The sequence below is a fragment of the Asterias rubens genome, chromosome 2, assembly GCF_902459465.1.
Source record: "Asterias rubens chromosome 2, eAstRub1.3, whole genome shotgun sequence".
NCBI lineage: Eukaryota > Metazoa > Echinodermata > Asteroidea > Forcipulatida > Asteriidae > Asterias > Asterias rubens.
This window is the reverse complement of record NC_047063.1, coordinates 15218252-15245580: the sequence shown is the minus strand read 5'-3', so window position 1 is coordinate 15245580 and position 27329 is coordinate 15218252. Positions and strand designations below refer to the sequence as shown.

At 37.1% G+C, this 27329-nt stretch overlaps 1 protein-coding gene across 1 annotated transcript; it reads left to right on the top strand.

Annotated features, from left to right (window-relative positions):
• The first annotated feature begins 116 nt into the window (after positions 1 to 116).
• On the top strand, positions 117 to 26695 carry LOC117306842 (NUAK family SNF1-like kinase 1). Its single transcript, XM_033791385.1, has 7 exons — positions 117 to 845; positions 2614 to 2734; positions 14343 to 14491; positions 14920 to 14985; positions 20177 to 20296; positions 21283 to 21415; positions 21961 to 26695. The coding sequence occupies exons 1-7, from the start codon at positions 591 to 593 to the stop codon at positions 22995 to 22997; spliced, it is 1881 nt and encodes a 626-aa protein (XP_033647276.1). The 5' UTR covers positions 117 to 590; the 3' UTR covers positions 22998 to 26695.
• The last annotated feature ends 634 nt before the right edge of the window (positions 26696 to 27329 follow it).

The window sequence follows — 27329 nt, the reverse complement described above, 5'->3', positions numbered from 1 at the left end:
TCGTCACCGACATTGCTGGTGGTGGTGTGCGCAGCAGCCAATCACCATATCCCCATACCGGAAGTACAGACTAGTAGCTGATGGCATCTACAACGCAGCCGGACGGACCTGCCGCATGCATACATCTTTGTTTACTTTATCGATGTTTAGGCGGGGCCGTTCAGTCAGCAGCAGACGACACTCGCACAGAAAGAGATTTGCCACATACCGGATCAGCAACGTGGTGACGGATTATAAGCTGGTGATGTTCAAATGATTGCTCATGCTACTGAATTCCTCAGTTACGTCCATGAGAAACCTGACGTCCAGACGCCACTAACTAGCCAAACGAGCCTGGTCAACCACTAAACCTGAGTAATACACACAGCGCGATTATGAATTTAATTTTGAATAATTCGATAGTGTGAAATAGATATACAATTCATCGCTTCGTGTGGACTCGACACCTAGATCACATGTGATTGGACTGGAGTACCAGTTTTGAATTTTCACGATTTGTTGGAGAACAACAATAATTGTCGGCTATCAGAATAATTTGTTGTCTTATTTTTGACCGAGCTTTAAATTGAAGCTAAAACATTCCATAAACAATGGCCGGGTCGGATGGATGTGCATCTTCTGACGTCTCCTCGGGGTCCGATGGAGAACATTCCTCCCCAAGAACTGCATCTTCATCATCTCCTGCATCAACGACTCGCTCTAAGAAACGAGATAGCGTCTCATCAGCAGCAGTCAGGCATCGACATAGACACAAACTCAGCCACCGGTTTGAGTTTATTAGAACACTTGGATGTGGCACTTACGGGAAAGTAAAACTGGCTGTGCAGCTGGACACAAGGGAAGAGGTAATATCGTATTTTTGGTAAAAAACATTGCAGTTGGAAAAAAAATTTGTGTGTTTTTATTTCCGTAGTGTTGCACTGAAACTTAAAGCTACATCTGTGATTATCATAAACACTGGATGATTGCAACTGGAAATGTTTTCGTTTTGTTAATATGTTTATATAGGCCTAAACAAAATTCCATCAATTGAACCTTAATTCCCAAACCATCAATTTGGTGCTGATTAATATAAGAATTTCTTATTATAAAGAGCCAGTAAAAGTAAAACGGTTCAATCAATGTGCATGTATTTTGAACTAAAAAAAGTTGTGACAGTGAAATAATCCTTTGTTGGAAAATTGCATTGAAAATAACTAGAGCTTTTTTTTTTTTTGCAACTTCAGTCCCCCTGTTCCTGTTTGAAATTGTTTACAAATCATAGACAAACACAGTCGTTGGTAAGGATTATTCCAGTCTGTGTAGAGTCTTGCTCAATCATGAATAGGCACTTTTTAAATTATTAGCAAGATTAATATTCTGACATCATACTTTCAAAATGTTCTCATCCTCTTATTCTCAACTATTTCTTCTGCAACGCCCTTCTGCCTCTTAGGGCACCATGGAGACGCTGTTGATGCCAGCATGATGCAATAAATACATTATGAAGCATTTTTCACTAACCATGGAAGAGGAAAAGCAAACATCTAATTATGCAACGCTCCTTCCCAAGTATTTGTTAATTCATCAAGTGTGATAAATCACTTGCGATGACCCTACACCAAGATCCTCCTCTTCAAACCTCCTTCATTTCCATCATTAAACAGGATGTTATGAATGCTTTATTGGGTTCTGTCCCTCAGCCTGTCAATTATGGTCCTACTACAGACATTCCAGCCATACCTGGGTCCATTGTTAAAACCCAATACTCCAGACAGCAACCTGTGCTGAGAGAAGTTTGCATTATTAAGACAGGTGGGCCATTGGGATAAACACACAATTCACCAAAGCTGGCCTTCCAAATGGCCTCATGCACAACAATGGAAGTCTAAAACCACATACACTCCCATACAGCAAACATAGCACTGAAGGTTATGTGCCACTCTAGTATATTGATTACTTTTATTCAGTAGTTTTTGCTGAAATAAAAATCAATGTTTTTTTTGTAAACCAGTCCAGTTTTCTGTGGTCAGTTTGAAATTGATATTGTGTGAAATTTCACAAATCCATAATTTATAGAGAAAAGGCTCCTTGAATAGCATTTGTTTAACAAATGCTGACTGTGACGAAATAATCCTGTGTTTTCACTATCAAGGTTAGGTTCAATGTGAGGGTTAAATTTGAATGTATTTATATTTTATGGGGGATTACCAATTGGTGTGATTATTTAGATCTTTTTGATTTCATTTTCAAATGGGGGAAAATCCTGTTGAAGTGAATTTTAGCAAGTTAAATCTAAACTTAATTATCTACTTTCCAGACTTTGTTGGGAACATTTTTGTGACTGCTCAGCATGTGCCTTTTGTAAAGAGGAAATATGAAATGAGATGAAAATGTATTAAGAGGAAAGATGCAATGAAATGAAAATGAATATGAAATTTGATAAGTTAAAACTAAACAAATAATCATATTTCACTTTCCAGAATTTGTGGGGAACATTTTCGCGAATGCTTAGTATGTGCCTTTTGGTGGTATTGAGAGAAAATATGGAATGAAATGAAAATAAATATGAAATATGATAAATTAATATGAGGTAGACATTTGTTAAGTTCTGATTGTCTTTTTCTAAAACAGGTTGCTGTCAAGTGTATACCCAAGAGTAAGGTTGACAATGCAGCTGATCTACGACGTCTTAGACATGAGATTGAAGTCATGTCCCTATTGCAACATCCTCACATCATCAAAGTCACAGAAGGTGAGTTTTACAAACCTTTGATTAAAGGATGTCAAAATTTGCTGGAATTTTTAAAACTGGTGTCAAAATTTAATAACAGGGTGTCTAAAGGACACACCCATGCACCCCTCTTGCTAACACTATTGCTCTTGGCATGGCTTTACAACTTTGTCCTGTTTTTTTTTTGGGGGGGGAACTTGATGAAACAATTATCAGCTGATAATTGTCACTTGGGTCAAGTTAAATTTGTTTTAAGTAAATGTTGATTCATTTCCTATAAACCAACAGTTAAAAACAAATAAAAGAGTCGTGTTCCTCTTCTAAGAGTGTTCACATTTCTCAAATCTCTGCTTTTTTAGCAATCTGTGTAGTTTTGAACCACCAGTTCACAAAAAGTCTTCCGATCTTCCTTTGAGAGTGTTCAAATTTCTCATATCTCTGCTTTTTTAAAAGCATGGTTCGGTGTAGTACTGAATAACAGTTCAACAAATTTTATGAAAGAGTTTTCTGGTTCCACAAATTTTATGAAAGAGTTTCCTGGTCTTCTTTTGAGAGTGTTTAAGTTTCTCAAAACTCTGGCTATATATAAAAGAGGTTTCTGACTGTCTTGTTTTGAGAGAGTTAACATTTCTCAAAACCCAGTGTAGTTTTATAGTATAAGAAATTTTGACTTTTACAATTAAAGCCAACAATTGAAGTGAACTATTTGTGAAAGTTGTTGACAAATCGTACAATGTGTGTGACGCATGTTCCTGCACGGGGCAGTACAGTTGCCGCGAGGCTTTACGGTTCATTGGGATTTCATTCAATGCTTTATTGAAATAAAATAGCGAGTTTTTTTACCAGATTGGAAAGGGCATGGTAAGAGGAATTCCATCAACCTGGTATGTCAATAGAGTTGTTGGTGTTTTGGGACAAAGTATGCCACGAGTGGTGAAGTGTTTTACTGTTATCAAAATAAACTGCTCTTTGAAGAAATCATTTTACATGCATTACTCGTGTCCATGGGCGTTGCATTATTTATGGGAGTGGAAAGGTTTAACATGGCATAAGTTATACGTGGAGATGTTTTCTTTTCTTGCCTTTTCCTGCATGTCTGTACATATGTCCAGATCCTGTAATTTAAATGAATTACAATTGAAGTGAATGCATTTGATAATCAGGAATTATCATTATTTGCGATTACTGCACAGTGCACATTCCCCCCTGAAAATTCCCGGTTAGATTTCACAATCGGTCTTTATTTACATCAAGGCTTAAAATACATCTTTCCATAACCTTATCAGTATTGGGTATTTTCATGTAAATTTAACGTACTATTTCATAGGGAAACTCCCCTAGAAGGATGTGGATTAAACTGTTGCATGCATTCTTCTGTTAATCCCTGCTAATCATTAATGATGCAACCCCCACCCCACAAAAAAAGGGGGGGGGGTGTTCCCTATGAAGTATCAATTATTTTCTTTACAGTGTGTTACACATCATCCCTGGCATTTCATCACAAACAAATTTGATTTTGAAAGAGTAAAATATATTTTGTTTTGTTTTTTAAACAATTTTTTTGGGGTAGTTGCTCATGATTTTCGGGCATATTTGTTGTATCATAATATAATAAATGAATGAAAGAAGGAATCAATACATAGGCATTGACTGATTTAGCTTTGGTTTGGTAAAGTTAAGGTCCCACTCCTTCCACACTGCAGTGGCTGCTTTGTTAAATGATATTTCATCTAGAATAAATGTTATATGAATAGAACATAACTGATCATTTTGAATTTTAAAAGTTGATGCAGTCAGTAAGTTCATACAGCTTTATCAAAATGAAAGTAGTCATTTTCAATGGCAGGACGCATAATGGAAAAATTTATTATTACAGCAGACACAAAACAAACATTCTTGAGCTGCCTGCAAACACAACGCCGTGTTTGTGTACAATAATAGAATAGGGTTTTCCCCCTTCATTGTATCATGCAAATAGAATGTATACACCTTGAGAATAGCCTGACCAGTTTTTTTGTGAAACATGGCACCCAGAAACCCTATTAAATGACGCTGGACTTTGAAATGAAAAAATAACAACACCTTTTATGAACGAATCTAAACTTGGCAAACATTCCAACAATGGCACTGCCGCAGTTTATACAGCACGGGACCAAAGTGGCACATTGTGCTGTCATGTCTGCAATAATATGAAACAAAAATGGTACCTTGATAAATGATGATGGTATCAATACAAAATCATGTGTAAATAAACTCTGAAGGACAGCCAGGTAAGAATGAATTGTTTGAAGCCATGCACTGGTCCCCTTGCACATTGTACCTGACAGCATAGAGTAAGGACAGACATACACCTTAAGTACACAACTCAACCGTTGCTTTTAACAAGAAAATATTTGAATATGAGGAAGAATTCTATTTAGGCCTGAAGCCTTTTTAGGCATCTGAAAGCACACAAATGTGCAACAACAAGGTGTTTTTCTTTCATTATTTTCTTGCAATTTCAATGACCAATTAGGCCCCTCACCCCAAATTTTCACAGATTTATTATTTTATGCATATGTTGGGATACACCAAGTGAGCAGACTGGTCTTTGACAATTACCAAAGGTGTCGACTGTCCTTAAATATTCTGGAATTTCAAAGATTTCAATCAGATCATAGAGAAGAGGAAAGGATTCTCATTAAAGCAGAAGAAGAAGTAAGACCAAGCAGGTCTTCATTTCAAGAATCTTATATATTTTTTACTGTGCAATAAGATACAGTTACACTGTCACTATGCACTTGGAAGGAGTCTTGAGGCCACTTGTCTCGAATGATGAATCACCGTTTTTTTTTTAGGAACCCACATTTTTGGTCTGCAGCCTCATTCCTCAGGGACATGTAGCCAGTTGGTGGTTTGTGCCTCTTGACTACCCTCTACTAGTACTTAGAGGTGACATTGGGTTCATCTAATCATAGCTCTGGAATGTTGTTATTATAGCGGGGTCCCCACAAACATAGAGGAAATAGCTGTTCAGTGTTTAGGTGGTCCTTTAGGAAGCTATTATATTATTTATTATTGCCTTGAAGATTGATGACCATCGTGTCAAGAAATCAAGTTTTTAAGAAGTAGTCCTAAGCTGTTACAGAAATGGACATGTTCATAAAATGCTAACAGGAAATTTTTATTTCTGAATCATTTCTGAAGTTGAAAGTTTGTGAGCAGATGGTTGAATTAGAGTTGAATTTGTACCATTATTATGATTTATAATATAATAATAACTTTGCGTCACTATTAATCAGAAAAATATATACCACCTACTGGTGTAGATTTCCCATTGAGCATGCAGGTCCAGCTTCAATCCTTAATCTTTAAGTTCCCCCAATAAAAGCAAATTGCGCATGTGTTTTTGTGATAATTAATCCAGTAATTCCCACATGCAGTTTTTTTAACATGTGGTAGCCATAATTTGTGCCAGCTGTTGTTCTGGAAAGCGCATTTTATTGGAAGTTTTTATCCATTCAGGACAGATTGTAGTATTCATGGCAGTAATAGAGGGTGACCACAGACAATTACCTCATTAAATAATAATGATGTAATAATAGACAGTGTAGGCCTAGGTGTTTTTTTTAAAGATGACAATATATTTGAGCATCATGGGCAGGGTTCATGCACTTTTTATCTGCCAGGATCTGGTGCCTAAATTTGCTGAGGAAAAATTGAAGGAAAGACAGAAAAAGATCTCGAGGCTGATATTGTTTGTTTTCAATACTTAAAAACGACAGAATAAGGGTTTCTTCTACATAAGAACTTGGTGTCCAAAAATGCCCAGACATCCCTTTAGCTAACAGTTGTATAAAATCAAGTGATTTGTAAAGTAAAAAGGTTCTTTTTGACAAAGGGAAAGTATTTTGTTAAATAGTGTGCAATAATAATGATGAAAACATAGAAGCAGGTGTTGAATTTATGAATGTATTGTTAACAGTAATATTAATGTATGCAGTAATCATGACAGCATTTCTGAGCAAGACTATCTCATTCACTTGATTTTATTATAACTCTGACTCAAATTTAAGGAGTATCACTATTTCCCTGCCAGATTAAAACTTTCAACAATAAGAAAATACAAGGCCACTGGATTATGTGCCAATATTGCTGCTTGGCATTTAACCAGAATTCACGGCTCTTCCCTGGAGCTATGAGCACTCCCCTGACAGTCCTTACTTCCTTTCTTGATATCCCCATTTGTTGTTCTTGCGGTTTTTGGGATCCCACTCAAGGAAGTTATGCAGAGTCTACCACCAGAGCACTGGTTCCATTTAGTGGAAGTTTGAGGGCATATTTTTGGTCACACTGGTTCTTTGTTGGGATGGATTTATCTTGGGATGAGGGAGGAAATGGGAATGTCTGGATGATAAATCTATGACTGAAAATGCCAGCTTTCTTAATTCTTGCCCACAGGGGCTGTTTAATTTATTACAGTTGGTGGTTAAATGTGGGGTTCTCAGAGTCTGCACGAATTGGAAGGACAAGAGTTTTATTTTAATTCAATGGTCTTGTAAAACAACCGAAAGCAACAGAACTGCCACAATCATTCTGTTTTAAGGGATGCATTTAGACAGTAGTCTATCAATGTTATAAAGAAAATCATCATAGTTTTTTTTACATCCAAATACAGCTATGCAATGCTTTGCTAATCCACAGTGCCTAACCAAAGGACAACACTTTTTAGGACCTTTCATGTAGTTTCACCGTATAATAGAGGAAGCTTAAGACACAGATTAGGATAAATATATCCAGCTAGCTAAGCTGACAGTCAGAACTGACATGTTCTATGGGTAAGGGAGTCAACATGGTGGTTCCCATTTATTTAGGCCTAGTTGCAGGATGAACTTACAGATTTCAGTTGTAAGACAATACATGTACTTCATGCATCATTGCATGCTGTATATATAATAGGCCTATCGTACAACCACAACGGTCACGCTTTGAAAAAGACCATGTGAAATATTTTAAACTCAGATCACCTGATTTCCCACTCATTATTTCATCACCCCCGTCCACCGACACATACCATGCATTCATTATTCTAAAAGAGCAAGATCCAACCACTCCCCACACAAAGAGTTTTGCGGTTGTTGAACATACCGTCTATTCTAAAAGTTACTATTTTTAGTATAACTTTTACAATGCTGACTGAACATGGCAAGTCCCTTTTGGCTACATTTGCAAGAAGACATGGTGACTTCACCATCCCTTAATGACCTCAGTTTCAAAAGGCTTTGGTGCTCTGTTGTATAACAGTATGCTAGTCGCCACCACACCAGTCTGCCATGCCAACAGAAGCAGTGTTGACTTGTAAAGAGAAACACTGTGTTAATCTTTTGGGAACAGGATCTATGGTATTTGTAGCTTTCCTAATGACTATATGTGTAATGGATCCTGTATTGTTGGCTGATTTAAACAGCTTTACAAGCAGAACTTCCTTTATACTTTGGAACGTACACAATTTACTCAAACAACAATGTTGTTTTCAAGAACTTCTTAAGATGTGTCCTTTGTAATATCTATAGTAGGTACCTGTGACACAATCAAAGAATTAACGTCAGATAACGTCATCAATATCACATCACATCCACAAGTGTGTCATCATGGTGTTACCATGGAGAAAGGAAAGTACATCCTCCATGGTGTGACTATCTCCAAACATCCAGAACTCCAAGAACTGCAAGTGGCAGATTTATAAGACAAAGACCCTAAATTTTGGTCTACTCGGTCTACTACTTTTGGTCTAAAAAGGGCTTTGAGTCATAAGACAAAAAAATGGGCTAAAATGTGGACTGCTTACGGCCTGACACCCAAAAAATCATTTGCATTTCCGGTCCAGATAATCAGAGTGAAGAGAGTTCCGGTTTGTCATTTATATAAATCCCGTTGTTGAGTCTGCCCAGTCATTGAATCTTCTTGTCCGGTGAACCACATCAACTTTGATAAAAATTACCAAATTAAAATCCATTCATTTCAAAATCATTGTGTAAAAAGCAACACCTGGGTTCCTCCCCTAACTGTGGTTTGATGTCACAGCAAAGACAACAACTGCAAACCTGTAAACAACATCATCATGTCATACTTAAAGCCATTGGACCCTTTCGGTTCAGAAAAAAAAAAAAAAGTTCACAGATTTACAAATAACTTACAGGGTTTACAGAAGGCAATGGTGAAAGACTTCTCTTGAAATATTATTCCATGAAATGCTTTACTTTTTGAGAAAACAGTAAAACAATATAAATTCTCGTTAACGAGAATTACGGATTTATTTGAAACACATGTCATGACACGGCGAAACGCGCGGAAACAAGGGTGGGTTTTTCTGTTGTTTTCTCCCGACTCCGACGACCGATTGAGCCTAAATTTTCACAGGTTTGTTATTTGATAAAGAAGTTGTGGTACACAAAGTGTGGGCCATGGACAACACTGTTTACCGAAAGGGTCCAATGGCTTTAAAGCCATTGGACCCTTTCAGTACAGAAAAAAAAAAAAAAAGTTCACAGATTTACAAATAATTTACAGGGTTTACAGAAGGTAATGGTGGAAGACTTCTCTTGAAATATTAGTCCATGAAATGCTTTACTTTTTGAGAAAACGGTAAAACAATATAAATTCGATTTGTTATAAACACATGTCATAACACGGCGAAACGCGCGAAAACAGGAGTGGGTTTTCCCGTTATTTTCTTCCGTCTCCGATGTCCGATTGAGCCTAAATTTCCACAGGATTGTTATTTTATATACAAGTTGTGATACACGAAGTGTGGGACTTGGACAATACTGTTTACCGAAAGTGTATAATGGCTTTAAAGGCAGTGGACACTATTGGTAATTACTCAAAATAATTATTAATAGCACGAAACCTTACTTGGTAACGAGTAATGGGGAGAAGTTGGTAGTATAAAACATTGTGAAAAACGGCTCCCTCTGAAATGGAGTAGTTTTCGAGAAAGAAGTAATTTTCCACGATATTGATTTCGAGACCTCAATTTTAGAACTTGAGGTCTCGAAATCAACCATCTAAACGCACACAACTTCGTGTGACAAGGGTGTTTTTTCTGTAATTATTATCTCGCAATTTCGACGACCAATTGAGCTCAAATTTTCACAGGTTTGTTATTTCATGCATATGTTGAGATACACCAAGTGAGAAGACTGGTCTTTGAACAATTACCAATAGTGTCCACTGTCTTTAACAATAAAACAAAAAAAAACATCTCATGCAAAACAATTTCTTCTGCAACTTTTGTTTTCTGACAATAACTTTGAAAATGAGAACCCAGATCAACCTTGACAATATCTAAATCAGTACACACAGACACTAACAAACAACTCCCTCCATTGTACAACAAACTCTCAGCTAATAAAAGAAGATCAAGAGAGAAGAATGAATTTCATGGGCGTTTGGGCGTTGTATCATGTGTCTTTCCTCATTGTTTGTTTGGAGTGTATTGATGCGTGTTATTATTGTTTTGGCTGAGCTGGCTGGGCAGATAACCCAATAAAGTAAAAGTTCAAGTTTTAAACGCATTATTACGTGTAGGTATGACTTTCCTTTGTCTCATGACACACTTTGAATCTATGCACATGGGTTTCCTGTTGTGTACACAATCCCATATTTTTCAATCAATTGTTACTCTTGGGGACTTGTTTTGAGGGAAATGATCTGAGTTATTTTGGTTTGGAATGAGTTGTCCTCAATGAACCAGAGAATCAGAAACTAGGTCGAGAAGGTATGGCGTGACCTGTTCCATCGAGTCAACTCCCAAAACATATGTAGGAGGCACAGCCCAATAAAGTATACTGATTTCAGAAATCGCAAATGTTTGTTTATTTGTGAGAAAATCTGAAGCACAAGTTTGTGTGTCCTTTCAGATTTTTTTGGAATAAACTGACTTGTAGGTTACTTAAAATAATTGTTTCATTTGCGATTATAGGAAAGTTATTATGTTCCAGTTAGTTGCGAGGGAACAGCTGAAATCCATTAAGGCACAGTACTGAAAGTTGTAAGGAAAATGTCAACTACAACTTTAAGTAAAACAAATCATTAGGCCACTATCTATCATTGTGGATGGTATAAATAGTTTTCAGATGTCAGAACAGAGTCGTCTTTAGCACCCCTAGTTTCGTTTTCTTGCTACTCGTATCGGTATTCCTATGAAATGCTATTTATATTTTTTTAAGGATCAATTAGGAACCTTTGAAAAGTATCTGGGTTGAAACCTACATGGATGGAACAAATACCCAAGGCAACTACCCAATTCCAAAGCCTAGTCTAAAAATACACGGTTCTTGCGAACCTGAGAAATGTATTTTTAACTGTGGTGTAAAAGGACGACTCGGAAGATAAACCTGGTTGAGGCATGTCTTGTCATCATGATGATACCATGGCATGGAGGAGGGAAAAATACCATGATTATTTATAGCTCTACTATGGGAAGAATCTTTCTTGGAAGAGAGAGCCACAGATGTGACTGCACTCCTTGCTCTGTGGTAACGCACACCACATCTTGGAAAGAGCTGTGGTCTATTCCTTTACAACAATTTGGACCATTCTGTTTTTAAGATGTTTGAATATCTGGGCACAATTTCTTGGAACCGTGTTAAACTTAAAGCAGAGAAATTAGCAGGATTCCAGTTACTTACAGATTATATGTATGTGACATAGTACTTTGGCTCAGGTAACCTTATTCTTGTATAGGCTTCCTAATGTTGTTGTGATCAGCTACTTGAATTGAATGACAAATATAAATTATAGATACATAAAGATATTTACATTGAAATAAGATAATAGTTTTAAAGGCAGTGGACACTATTGGTATTAACTCAAAATAATTTTTAGCACAATACCTTACTTGGTAATAAGTAATGGGGAGAGGTTGATATTATAAAACATTGTGAGAAATAGCCCTTTCTGAAATAATGTATTTTTTTGAGAAAGAAGTAATTTTCCACGAATTTGATTTCAAGACCTCATATTTAGAATTTGAGGTCTCGAAGTCAAGCATCTGAAAGCACACAACTTCGTGTGACAAGGGTGTTTTTTCTTTCATTATTATTTCGTAACTTTGACGACCGAGTGAGCTCAAATTTTGAGATACATCAACTGTGAAGGCTAGTCTTTGGGAATTACCAATTGTGTCCAGTGTCTTTAAATTTAGTCTTCAGTTAAAACATATGTAGCCCCCCTCCCCCATGATCATAATATTTACTCGTCATGGAAAAAATTCCTGTTTACCAAAAAGATAGTTCTCCTATTTATAAAGTTAATCCTTTCAAGCTATCAATTTTGATTGGTTAATTTTCCTTTGGAATTCAGATTAAAATAGGTGGGTTGATATAAATATAAAGTGATTAAAAACCTTATCAATTTGCTACTGATTCAGAATTCCAGATCCGGAATTAAAACAAGATTAGAATGTTGGCTGGGATCTTGTTTAGTATCCTGACCAGATGTCATTGGAACCAGAAGAATTAACATATTACCGAGAATTATTTGTTTGTTTGATTGTTTGTTTTTATTTTGAGTCTACAGTAAACATGAACAATACATTAATTGACAGAATCCTTGCTTGTGTGTGTATGTAACGGTATTTCCATGAATTCACAATAACTATAAGGGGGTCTATGGGGGTCTATGAGTGGCAATTTAGTGGAAAAAGAAGTTAAGCCCATTAGATCATGTCATTTCCCTTTAAACCCTGATTAAATACAATGCTACATTCTTTGTGTATGGGGTGACAATGGTCAATAGAGTGGCTGAGATTTAATCCGTACTAATCCGTTGTACTATCAAGGCTTTCCTGGGATAAGTTAATGGAAGGAATATAGACATTGGTATTAATTAGAATGAACATCCTGTACAAGATCTATGTGGACATTGTCTTTTTTTTGGTAAAGCCTTGTTTCAAACGGTATATTACATTTATGCTTTAGGTAAACACTTCTGAGAGCAAGGATAGTTGGCTATTGTTGGTGGCTTAGCCAAATCGACCATACAACATTGTTACAGAAGTCAAAGGGGGATGTAGCAGAAATGTAGCAATGGAATAATAACAGTGGTAACAATGTTTTAAACAGCTGTTTGACACAAGCTGGACTTGTGGTCATAGGGAAAGGACCATGGTGTGATAAAGGAGTGAACCAGATTTTTGTTTTAAAAAAGACATTTTTAGAGACTCTTTTGAGGAAGTGTGGTCACTGTGGTGCCTTTAACAAAGTTTTTACTGTACCTACTAATTTCATAAGGGTGATAGAGAGAGAGTTTAACAGGTTAAATTTCCAGACCCTTGTTCAAATATGACTTGAAATTGTAAGTTTTCAAAAGATTATTTCTGTGTCGAAAGCACAAAGCACGTTTTTTGCTCTTTAAGGTTACCTATGAAATTAAAGGTCGTGCATACTGCTGGGTTGTTTATTAACAACTCAAACTAACATGCTCCCAATGGACTATGTATACAATAATATTTGAACTGGGACTTTGTGTACACATTATTAACACACAAGACAGTACAAGGAATCGCGCCATGTGTGGGTTGGCGACATTGTGGGACCCTAGTGGTTTATGGCACCATAGAGATGGCACATGGGAACGTGGACCAACTACAGAGTAACACACCAGGAAGGGTCTTACACGAACGTCATGACTTTCTAAGAATAACAAAATGTTGTTGTGTATATCCTACAAGGACATCTGAATAGTCTTAAGGCATTTTCAGGGGAACCTGTAGACCAAAACAACAACCCCTGGATTGATGTTCAAATAGTCACTATGTACACACCAGCCATGAGTGTTGTTTACCTCTTGGTTAACCAGCCAACTGATTTGGTAAATTATACCATTGCAATTGAACTGTCTGGGTCTGTTGCTATGTTACTATCTAGTAGTATTTCTATAGAGAACAAGAACTATAGGAATGCCAGATTGTGTAGTGGTCTGTTATTTCCAAAGATGTTTAATCCCTGTTCCAGTACAAAATATACAGTCTAATCTTTAGAAAACAAATTGTTGGTCAGACAAAATTAACCAAGGTAGTCATCTGACAATTTTTTTCACAACAAAACTGTACTGTAGGTATAGGCTGTTCATGAAAAACAAACAAACTAGCATTCAACATTTCAGTTTATTTGGAAAGCGTTTATCTGATATAAACAGATAATCAAATTTCATCTGTTGATAATTCTGACGGCTTTCCCCTAAACTTTGGCTCATCAGTTAAAGTTAGGCACACTCCTTACAGACACTGGAAACATACTATTGGTAATTGATTGGTCGTCGCAGTTGAAAGATAACTATGAAAGAAAAAACCCTTGTCACCCGAAGTTGAGTGCTTTCAGATGCTTGATTTCGAGACCTCAAATTTTAAATCTGAGGTCTTGAAATCAAATTCGGGGAAAATTACTTCTTTCTCGAAAACTATGTCACTTCAGAGGGAGCTGTTTCTCACAATGTTTTATACTGTCAACCTCTCCCATTACTCGTTACCAAGAATGGTTTTATGGTAATAATTATTTTGAGTATTTGCCAATAGTGTCCACTGCCTTTAATACATTAAAATATGTAGCCATAGCAGTCAATTTTGTTTCTTTCTTCTTGTTTACAGTCTTTGAGAGCAGAGAGAAGATAGTGATGGTGATGGAACATGCTAGCGGTGGAGAACTTTACGATTTCATCAACGATTCCAAACTGACTGTACAGCAAACTAAAGAGCTATTCCAACAGATTGTATCTGCTGTACATTACATACATAAGGTGAGGAACGATGGTAAAATGATCTTAAACTCAGACTGTGGCTTCTGAGTCAAATCAATAATCAAATAATAAATCACCAGGGAAACTGAAACTGACTGGGTAAATTTTATATGATTAGGGGTCGGTCAAAGACAATATTACTGGCACCCCTAACAAAGATATTGACAAAATAGGGAGACTGCCAACATTGGGGCTAGACATCTCAGTTGGTAGAGGGGCCAGCATGCCAATCAAGGGGAAGGAAAGGTTCTTTAATAAACATACAGAGAGGTTTGAAATTAAAGAAAACAAATCTTGTTGATGATACATACTTGTAAAAGAAGCATTCATGAATAGCAATCTCATTAGAGATGCAACCTCTGTAGAAAAAATAATGCTCAAAATGTAATGTTGTGCTTTTATCCTTTTTTCATGGTTTATTTTTACAGAACAACATCGTGCACAGAGACTTGAAGTTGGAGAATATTTTACTGGATAGCGACTTTAAAGTCAAGGTCAGTATACACATGGTAATACTATTAAATGTACACTGTTTCCCTGGACAATGTCTTTGAAGAAAGGGCCTTGCTTTCTGATAGGGGCAAGTTGTATGCACTCACAGCGTGCATGTGCTGCATTGACGTACATTTCAAATGTAGTTTCGAAGACACAAAGTAAACAGTCTAAGGTACGTGTCCATTAAAAACAAGTTCTTTCTTTCGATCATGTGCTGTGTTTACATGAGTGCATTTGATGTTTTAATCAACGAATGTCGGTCTGTATGAATTGGGATGCAAGGTTAAATGTTCATCTGGCAAGAAATATCTGGAGTTATTCACAATCCTGTAAGTGTGAAGTCAGACGTTTATGGCTAAGGCTAACCTCTCAATATCAGTAATTGAGGACGCTGTGCAAATGAAAAAAACCTCTGACAGCACACAGCTCATTGGTCATCTGTATCTGCAGTGCACACTGTAGTGAAGAAATGAACAAAGAATATTAATACCATACCACTTGACATTCGAGTATGGAAAATTGATCTGAGTGACAGACTGGGAAGCTAAATGAAAAACTTGCCTCACAGTTCACTGGTGCTGACATTGATGGTGTTCTCTGTAGTCTATTACTATGTGCAATCATGAGTAGACTATGCGCATGGTTGATGTGCCACCAATACCATGACTTGATTATGATTCCATCTTTAAACACTCATGCATGCAGTACCAACATGTTCAACAATCAAACATGAGACATGAACACTGGATTATTTACATGATGAATACACCCGTTGAAAGTCTTTGATGTTTCCATAAAGTCAAACCCTTATAAAAGAAGATCAGGTAAAGGCCAATTCATACACATGGTGTTTCCTATTAAAATTGGTTGACATTTCACACAAGGGACTGTGGTATGATTGAACCAGTGTAACTTTTACCCCAGTTATACTTCATACATATTAAGCTCTGGACACACATTCCTGCATCTACCACAGATACGGGATTCTTGTCTCAATATGCCAGGTCATGGACCATGTCAGGAAGCTCTTAAGGTTGAGGGTCTCTCTATGGTTGCAAGTCAACCACAATGTCTCAAACTTTGTCATTGAAATCAGGAAGTGCAGCCATTTCATGTGGATAGTTTATGGCTGCCCTTAATAAATATGTATGTTGTATGGACATCGTGTTGACACCAGTACTTCCTGACAAAGCATCGCAATTGCAAGGTCGGAATTTAGTGTGGTTTGTCTGGTTTTTTTTTTCAGTTATCATGTAAAACATTTCCTTTTGGTAATTCTTCTTGCGTAACTTGTATTTGTATAATCCACTTAATGGCAAGAGGATATGGCCTTTCTGCAGACACATTAACAAAAAAAGGTATATAAAAATGTTACAAATTTATGTTGGCGCTGAAGCATTTAATCGAGGTAATGTGATTTTGACTGGAAATCCTGTTTACAAAATATTTCTTTGAAAATGCATTGTCATTCATCAGGTTTGTTCAGAAGTTTGTTTTACTGGAATAAGCCCTAAAATGGTTTCTTGCAACTTTTTAGTCTGCTGTCAGGTCAGCTTCCCCCAGTAGTGTACAGATCTCCTGTAGAAAGAGCTTGTATTTCATACATGATTTTTACCCAAGAGGACCCACTTCATAGTCTCCTGTCAAGTCAGTTTCCCCCAGAGTAAAGGTCTCCTGCAGACAGCTTGTATTTCATAATATAGTATTTTAACCCTATCATCAATGGACCCACTTCATAGTCTCCTGTCAAGTCAGTTTCCCCCAGAGTAGGGGTCTACTGCAGAAAGATCAATAACCTCATAGGATTGTCACCCTACATCAAAAGACCCACTTCATAGTCTCCTGTCAAGTCAGTTTTCCCCAGAGTAAAGGGTTCCTACCAACCTTACTGCCAACAGATTTTTTATCTCATATAGGATTGTAACAGTAGACCCACTTCATAGTCTCCTGTCAAGTCAGTTTCCCCTAGAGTAAGGGCAGAAAGATCCATACCTCATAGGATTGTAACCCTATTATCAAAGGGCCTACTTCATAGCCTACCTGAGCCTGTCAATTCATATTATCTATGAGTGGAAGAGGTCTTAACTTCTGTCAACTTTTTATCCACTGGAATGTGTGATGTCAGCAGTTCAGATGGTTTATGGTTTTGACGAATACAAATATTCTGCCTGAAGGACATTATTAAATGATTAGATTGTCCAGTGGGGGTTGGGTGGGGTGCAGGGGGGGGGGGGGGTACTGGAAGTAAACTTTGAATGTCACGATTATAAAATAATAAATCAAAGGGTAGTTGTCTTGTTGTTGAGCCAACTCTCTTTGGTTGTGTACATGCTTAGCTGTATATCCAGTGATGACTTCATCCATTTATATCCCCACCCCTCAATCCTGTGATTATCACATGAAAACAAACTTGGAGCTCTTTTATTATATTTGTACGAAATTGGAAGAGACTGCTCAGTGACAAATTTGCATATCTAGTAGTAATAGGTCTTTGTGAAGGTCCCACATTAACCAATGTACGCCTATGCTGTTGATGGTAATTTCTGCAGTATTTTTGTTATAAACCACATCTGACAAAACAAACAAAATTCCAACCCACAAATATATTCTGTCAGTTTTGATTATTACATGTTTCGTCCTGCGTAGGTATTTCCAAGCAACAATCACCACATTTGCCTGGTATGGTATTAAAGAATGAACATGCTAAGTGCAAATTCAACCACAAATCACAACTGAAGGGATGATATCAAATTATTTTAGCACAGTATTTTTCATTAGTTTCTGTTTTCCTATTTTGACACTTCTGCTGGTATTTTCATCAAACCTCAATTGCCACAAACTCCTGGGGCGGGTATGTATGTCCTTGGACCCCAGAGCCCTCAAACCTGACTCCATCTTGAATTGTAACTCTGTGTTTTGACACCAGCATGGCGCTGTAACTCAGTGTTTTGACAACGCCATGGCGCTGTCGACCCTGACTGTGAACGTCTGCAATGCAATACTGATTTACACCTGCAGGTAGCCAGCTGTATATGTTAAGGCAGGCCGCTCGGAGAGACCAGATTGGATTAAGGTTCAAATGAGAAATGTGTTGGCGCAACCACCCTGTGTGAACATGAAGCCTAGAACTGTTTTAAGAAACCATAAGGTAGACATAAGTCAACACACTGTCTAATTATACAGCCAGCCTGTCCTTGCTCTATGGCCTATATTTAAAGCGTGGTACACATGTACGCCATTGGTAACAACTGAAGAACTAATACCAATACTGTTTGTTTACTTGATTAAAGTTGACAAAAGTTCACGTTTTGGTCATCCTCACAATCAATCAATCTTCAAGAAAATAAGGACAGGGTGTGTAGATCGTCGGGCGGTTAAAAGCATTTTGGTACCTGATGGGTTCAGCAACCAAAGCCGACTCAACATCTGAGAGACATTGCTTGCTCTGTGCATGATTTTTATAATGGAAGTGGTTTTAACTCCTCGTGTATGTATGTGACTTTCGATTTTGTGACCAGGCCACAAATTCCAAACAGCTTATACCAAATTTCTGTTGGTGAAAACATTTCAAAACTGACCAGTCTAAATGCCTAGTCAAGTAACCATTACTGGCAAGCAGAATTGTTTTGTGCTTAGCAGTATGTTTTTGCTTAAGAAACTCTTCAAAACTGAGCCCTATCTTCATTACAATTTGTGATCATTCATGAGGTGTAAGTTGCCGGAGTTGTTGACTTCATCCTGTGTCTCCCCCAGTCATGTCAAATCTTATTATGTGGCTATGAGATATATGAGATGTGACAATATAAGGGCTTCTTATTCAACCTTCCTGGATCTGATATCAGTTACTGAACAGTCATCAATGGCTGTGCATTCTTGGATGGTGTGAGTGGCACACAAAACCCCAGGGGGTCCGTCTACCTCATAAATAGTCAAAAATATCTCTTGCCAGAAGTTCAGTGGCAACAACAGGCGAGGGAAAGGTAGCTGTATTGTGGTTACACTGGGAGGTTTGCGTGTCTGTAGTGTTGTATTTGGTTACGTTATGAATGTCCCCTCCCACCAACTTTCAAACGAAAAATATTCTGTGGTTTTCTAGATCTGTGCTGGGCTCACAAAGACATGCCATAGTTTTTGGTGATTGTGACTGTTGGTGGGGGGTGGGTGTTGGAATAAATTTATAGTTTTTGATCTTTTTTAAGATCGAAAACTGCAAAAATAGTTAGATGGCGTTGGTTGTTGTTGCCTTACGAAATGCTTGCATCTTTAAGGAGGAAAAAAAAATGTGTTTTCAATCTAAGATTCTCTCCGTCCGTCAGGAGAATTGTTGAAATTAAACTTACATTCAAAATAAAAGATTTGTTTTAAAATTTTGTTTATTGTGGTAACATGATGTGTTGTATCTACATTTGCCAAGTAGAAACAGTTTTTTTTTTTGAGTTCAGTGTGCCTTTCTTGAAGATGCATTGACCTATTCACGATAGCTGAATCATGTGATTAAAAATGACCATCTTGTGTATTCACTGTGGTAATTCTTCAAATTGACTCATGTCTAAATTTTCGAGACCGGGCTTTGGAAGGAAATGTGTTTTTTTTTGGGTCTGGTTTTTCTTCTGGTTTTTCTTGGACTAGAGGATACTCAATCATTTATAGGACGAGGAAAGCTTGAGTCAGTTTCCTCTTTGATCCCCAGGTACCATCGGAAGTTGGACACTCATTCTTGTTGGTGTCCTTCCTGTATTGGCTTTCCTTGTGGTAGCAGGGGCAGTACTGACAACATCCCAGCCTTGAGCAAACGGTGTTGTCAACTTCAGAAAGTTAGACCTCAAACCACAAACAAAATGGCAGACAATTCACTTAAACATCACGTGTAGTGGTTTGAAACTATATAGTGAAGGTTCCATGTTAAATTGTGTGCACATTTCAAATGCAGGTTTATTGTTATGGTATGGTATAAGCAATGGTGGTTTTTGATATTTCCAAAGTTGATGGAAAGTTCAGACAGAAATATTTCTCTTTAAAAGGATTGGTATTAGTATGCACTTAAGAATCAGTGGGATTTCTATTTCTCTTAAGAACTGGTTCTGGTGTTAACCAGTAACCTTTCAGATGAAAATATTCCTTTGCAGGATTTATAAAATCAGTGAGTTTTCAGACTGAAATTAATTGGACCCAATCTTTGTATCATTTTAGATTGCTGACTTTGGCCTGTCTAGTAAGTTCGATCACAGCAGGTTGCTGGACACCTTCTGTGGAAGCCCACTCTACGCATCGCCAGAGATCATCAATGGATCCCCTTACCACGGACCAGAGGTAAGGAGTAGCCTTTATTGTCTCCACATAACTGTAGGACGACTATCATGCATTCCGCCTCTCAACACCAGAGCACTCAGCCTACAGATCACAAAGCAGTGTTGCCCCTTGTGGTAACTATGGGCGCTATTTACTCTGTCTCAACACGATACAATGTGCTTTATTTATATGCCAATCTTAAAAGCAAACTTGGTAACACAGAAACTGAGAAATCAAGTATCAAAACCAGACTAGGTTTCTGAAAATTTCCTCTGCTTTGCAGCATTGCGGGATTTTGTAACCATTTTGTGACTAATGAAATTGTGGTTTCTCGTTTGCAATGAAAGTTTGCAAAGTGTTGTCAAAGAACAGATCCAGGTCCAGTAGGGTGACTTGACAGAATCCTCTTTGTGTTTGTGTGGTCATTCAATCTAGGCATTGTACACCACCACCTCCAAGCACAACAATACAATCTGTCAGTCAAGCTGTCACTTTACTTCAACGCAACCTGTAGCTGTAGACAGACCTAGTGTTAGCTAAAGGGAGAACTATCATTGGCTGAGAGTTTAACCTTAGAGACGGTAGTCTATGGAAGGGGTCAATTATGTTTTATCATCTTGTTTAAAGAATTTTGATACCTTAAGTAGATCAAGTTTTTTGCCATGACATGAATCCCTTCTGACAGTGAATAATGATGCATGTATTAGAAGTTCCAGCCTCATTATTCGGCAAGTTTTTTTGAGAGAGAAAAAACTGAACAATGATTTCAGGAGGAGGGTTGCATAAAACCGTTGTACATGCTAAAATTATTTTTGTGAAATTGTTTTACTCATTTCTCAAAAACTACAGCACATCAGCAAGTTAAATGTTAAGGGAAGCTTTCTACCATCATTATCTTTAAACCGTATAAGTTGAATGTAAATCTGTAGACATTTTGTGTTATGTGTTGTGCACAAAGTACACAAACCCTTTACACTGTATTTGTATTTTCTTTTTTTGCCACTCAGGTTGATTGCTGGAGTCTGGGTGTGATTCTATACGCCATGGTTTACAGGACAATGCCATTCCATGGAGCTGATTTCAATCAACTCAAGAAACAGATTGCCAAGGGCGACTTTGTTGAGCCTCCAGAGTTATCAGGTAAGAAACTGAAAAACATATCATGTCCATGTATTCTTGGAGACTAGCTTTTTAAAATGAAAAGATTATGATGTTGGAAAGAAAAACAAGTTTAAATGAAAAATTCTCTCAGTTCATGTGCCAAGGATTTCCTGTTTCAGTATTGACATGCACTTGTAAAAAAGCATCACTCTATCCTCTATATCAGACCACATCTTCTTTTGTTAAACTTTAAGAGACCATACATTTCTGTATAATCATCACCGTATGCCAGACATTGCTTATCTTGTTGATTTTTTGTATCACTATTTGCAGTCAAAATGCCAGGAAAATTAAAAAGAAACAGAAATACATGGTTTTGTTTTGAGATGTATGCCTACACGGGGAAAAAAATAAGAAAATGTCAATTCAGTCCCAAACCTTTTCTTTGACCCCAACGTTTGAGCAAAAGTTTGTCAAATAATGCTGCGGCTGTTCGTGGCCGCTCTGGGCATTTTGATATAAGCTGCTTGTGGTCGCTATGATCTCAGGGTTAATTGTTTCACCTTATTTTGTTTTTTTCTTAGATGCATCTGATTTGATTCATCGCATGTTGACCGTCGACCCAAAGAAGCGGATCCCGATTGAGGGGATCATAAACCACCCCTGGGTCAGGGACAGAGGTTCACATCCACGCAGGAAAAGCCAAGATGTCGTTCGCCTCAGAAAAACAGAGATCCTCTCACAATCTGTGAAGTCATCAGTGGAATACACCCATCCTGTGGTCTCAACCACATCACAAGAAACAGCTAAGAAGCCACTTGCTAGCATTCTTAAGAAAACTCAGAGAAGATCCTCACGTAGTCCTCGTAGAGAGAATGCATCTTCTGAATCTACTTGTCTGCTTGAGGAAAAGAAAGCAACCAGTGGACCAAAGAAAGAGCAGAATGAAACAACGGAGCCAGTCAAGAAGGGGATCTTGAAGAGACGGGCTAAGGATAGTGGTGGAGATAGTGGATTAGAGATCAACGAGTCTGGACAGAATAAGAGTGGTGGCAGCTTAGATTCAACCACTGGGGATCAGGATAAAGATGTGATATTAAGAGAGAAGAATAAAAGAGATTCAGGGATCGATCAGGACTTGACTTGCTGCGTTATCAGTGAAACTTCTTCTACTCAGTATGAAACATGTAAACTCAGAGTCAAACCGAGACTCCACTTCAGCAATATCAGCAAACGTCACTCACGGGGAAAATACTCACGAGTCACGCAGGTCTGGGAGTCTATCTACACCGCTTCTCAGTCACACGAAATGGCCATCCAAATACCCCCGCCACAAAATGGCACAACCCTGGCAACTCTCAAACATGATAACTCAACCTCTAGCAACGAGGACATTTTAGAAATCTTAGACTCGCCCGCTCTCCGGACGCCCACAGTCAAGAAACAGTTTCAATATCTTGAGGAGGAGACAAAGTCATTGACGGTGGATGTTGAACATTCTTTGAGTGTCGATGTAGCCGAGGATGACAGCTATACAAGGGATGAACTTGTGAGTGCAATGGATGATGAACTCTTGGAGGTTTATCAAAAAGCTCTTAAAATATCACAGGCTTTCAAGTGAGCAGTGATAACCTATTTTTTTAAATGACAACTTTCCCTTTAATTATCTCAATTCGTGCTGCCGTTAAGAAACACATTTTGTACTCGGACATGGTTTTGTAAGACATTTTCTGGGAAAATGTACTTTGCAACTCAAATCTAGAACTAGTTATCCAATAATATAATTGTTTTTACCCAGAAAATTATTTGGAAAAGAAATTCAACAACATCAAAAGAAAGATGTTGAAAAATGTTTTTATTTATTAAGTATTTAACACTCCTTCACTGCCCACACTCCAATAGAAAGATTGTGGAATAAAAATAAGAAAGGATGAAGCGTAGAATAAAATTTTGAAGCTCTATACAGAGGAGTAATATTAGTTTGGATAAACTGGAATTGTCTGTAGTTAGACACTATCTCAACAATCTGTTTGACAAATAAAATCAGGATTGTAGAAACATAAATCATTCATTTAAACCAAGGAAAGAGGACATGAATATGTCAGCCATGATCATAAAGCCATCAATCTCTCACCCATTGGGGAATCAGGTAAACACAGGTAAACACATAACAACATTCCTTCTAATGCTGTGATTTAAAGAGACAAGGTATGCACTCAGCACTACACCAATCTTCTTTCATAGTCAAATCTTCCTTCCCTCCAAACCATGGATGTGCTTGTACAGCATTATAATTCCAACTCAGTATTTAACACACCCTCCTATATTCCCCACCAATATTATTAAATTTCAGTATAATAATTTAAACAATGTCATAATTATTTTCCTTACGTCGTATAATAATCCCCCCCCCCCCATATTTAAATCAGCAGTAAAATAATTTATAATTAGTCCTCTTTAATCTAAACTCCTGATGGTTAATTGACATCTGTAGTCAAGGATGGCATAATAAGACATGAATGTTCTCTTTAAGGTGATGTAAGATTCCATGGGTCTGACCATGGCTCTTGGCAGGCTCTAGGTGTGATGTTGTTGTGAGTTAGGTTTTAACCTTGCAAGGAATTATATGCACATGTCATAAAGCCATCAATCTAGCAGATGCGTAGATAGGGAGTGCAGACATATTGGTAGAAAAGACAACCATCTATCATGGGGGGGGGGGAGGTAAACTTCATGGTACTGCTTACAGTAGATGGCAAATTAATTATTACTTAACAGCTTGTTCCACTGGTTAGAAAGGACAATTTATGTGATGCATTAAAGCTAAATGAATCCTTTGTTTGAAACACCATTATGGATAAACAAGATCAACATAGGCCAACAATTCAATTTTGTCAATTTGTTTATATTTTTTTTTGCTGCCAAAATGTATCGTATTCAATAATGACAACTTCCTTACTGATGAGTAACATCAAGCACTGGGTTAAAATAAGTATTGAAAGTAATTTGTGCCGTAGTACCCTTTTCTCAAAAGACAACTCAACTTTTAACCCCTTTATAATCTCAGTTTCATTCTCTCACATCTCTCGGTGTTTCTTCTTTCACAACTTTTGAACCAAAAGTGGTATAAACATGGGTCTTAATAGCATTTAAGCATAGATAATGCTCTTTTCAAATGAATAAAAATGGTCGCATCCACAAATGACTCATTTTGCTTGAGAAAATCACATAATGGTAAACAGTTCAATATGGTCAAGATTGCTACCAACTGTTTTCCGTCACATTGAATAGACTTCCATAGGTTTTTACCAAACGTTGTGTATGATATTTGCATGTATGTCAGGTTGAATGCGATAGCATGTAAACATTATTAGCACTACATTGTAGTTCATTACATCTCAATTTATCCAAATGAACTCCTTGATGACAAAACCTCCTGTGCAATTCTAGTGGATTATTTACCCGATGTCTGATATGGAATTAGTGCATGGTTGGTGTACCCAAAACAGTCCAGGCATATCAATTTGTTTTCTTTTAATGGTAGGTGTTTTATTTTTTATTATAGCTTTTAGATAAGGTATTGTCATATTGTTTACATATAATAATTATGTATAAGTTTTAATAATTATATATGTAAACTGTATCAGTACAAAATTCTGTAACTTAAGTTATTTATTTTTGTTCAAGTTCTGTTTCATTGGTTATTACTGATGGCCCATAATTAACTACATTGCAATAATAGACCAATCATACACAATTAGGCACACTGTACAAATTGATTATTGTGGGTAATTCTTTTTGCCACAGAACAACTAGCTCTCAGTGGTCTCTCTAAAATTATTGCATTATTTACTATTTTGATATACTATTTTCTTTTAATATTGTGGCTCAATTATTAGAAAATAAATTATTAGCTACCAATTGAATGCCAATGCTACAAATTTTGCAAGTCTTTAAACAACTACATGTGTACCATAACGAACATCTCAGTTTTTTTTCTTCATATTTCTTTTTTCACTTTGCAATTGGTTTAGGACAAATCTCTTCTTTTTTATTAGAAGAGAGCAATGGAAAATATAACTTTTCAAGATTCTTATGAAAAGCTTTTTCTTAAGTTCCACAATGTTTTGACAAAAGCTGCAAACAACCTGTGTGTAATGTTTGGTATTTAGAGCTCAACTTTTTTAGATTAGTGCTGAACTATTTGCTTTATTTGCAATAAAACTAGTGTCTCTAAAAGTCTTGTATAGCACGATCTTTCCAGAACATTCTTAAAAATAACAGCTTTGTGAGTTGCATGATCAAATATTCCAAACTGTCCACGTCTGGAGTTTGAAATACGTAATCCCGAGTTGGAATAATAAACTGTGCTTGTTAGAGCCAGTTGGCGTAAAAATGTTTCAGTTAGTATCATGAAGACGTCATGCTGCCTTGTGACATTTAAAAAGTATACAAGTAACCGTTGATCATGTGAAGATAAGACGAGGGTGTGAGGGCATAAAAATGTCATGGACAGTTAATGATATGAAACTATTTACATTGCCTCAGCAGACTGTAATGAATCAAGGCTAGTGTGTACATTGCACTGGGTTGGAGGAAAACAAGATCTGTGGCTCACAACAGCTGTTATTGAAGCGTGTCGAGTATACTTATTTCTGTAACATTCAAAGACTTCCACATTTGGGCAAAACTAACAAAACAAAAAAAGTTATTTATTTTCTTGCCATCTGTATAAAAGGGAAAATGTTTTATCGATCATGTGGCATCAGTTAGGCTATGTGGCACAATGTTAAATTGCATTCCTTGTATAAATTAACATGCATATTTCATAAGTCTGGTTATAATTACTCAACTAAAACTGTGGCTGCTTAGTGCACAGCATACTTTAGTTTTCTGGTTTTGTACGTGTGAACTTTGTCTGACCTCTCGACGTAACAACAACTTGAGGAAAGACAATCGCATGACCCGTGTCATGGAATACAAATGAAAAATGTAAATTATGGAAAGTATTTATTTTAAAAGAAATCTTGGTCAAACATTTTTTAATCCCTCCATGTAGCTTAAACAATCTAGTCTTCATTTAGATCCATTATAATATAAGTACAGTCGCCATTTAAAATGTTATTCTTTTTCTTTTAAATCTTTGGCTGGTTTCCAAAGAATTATACTCGGTAACCATGTACATGTATGTAGCTCTTCACTATTCATTTACTTTATTCCGATTGGAACTTGAATAGAATGTTTCAGTTTTGTGTTATTTAAATAACTGAATATGCAAGTGTTGTATTTCTTTGAATAAATAATTCCTATTTAATGAGATCAACATTGTATGAGTGATTGTCTTTTCACTGGTTCAACATTTATTGTATTATGGTAGTTAGAGCTGGAAACGATCAATATTCATTTCAGTTGTCAGTATGTGGGTTCAAATCCCGGTCATATACTGGTGCCCTTGATACATAACCATTATTCGTAAAAAAGTTAACGGGTAGCGCATACCCATGCCTACATCCTCGCAGACTGTGAAGGAGTAACCCTACATCAGCCCTGGGAGTAGGTGACAATATGCCCCTTGTGGCAGTTGATTTGGGGGCAATTGAGTTGGGTTGGTAGCCCAAATCCGTTACATATTTAAGTGTAGCCCTCACCTTAAAGTCTTAAAGTGGCTGTCTGGCCTTGTCATGCTAGACGCAATCTCATATAAAAACAACCCCAAAACAACCCCAAAACACAAACTATTAACTTCAAAGGAACAGTTTCATCGGGTCATGAACCAATTACTGCCAAGGCAAAGGCTGCCATAGACGAGGTCAAACACGACTCCCAGCAAAGGATGGGTCTTATTCTAAGTTTGGTTTGAACTTATGAATTAATGAGATGTGTCTCTCTGAAGTCTTGTTGAAATAATAATCAAATGGATCTTTTTATTTAAGTAATATTTAATCACAGAACT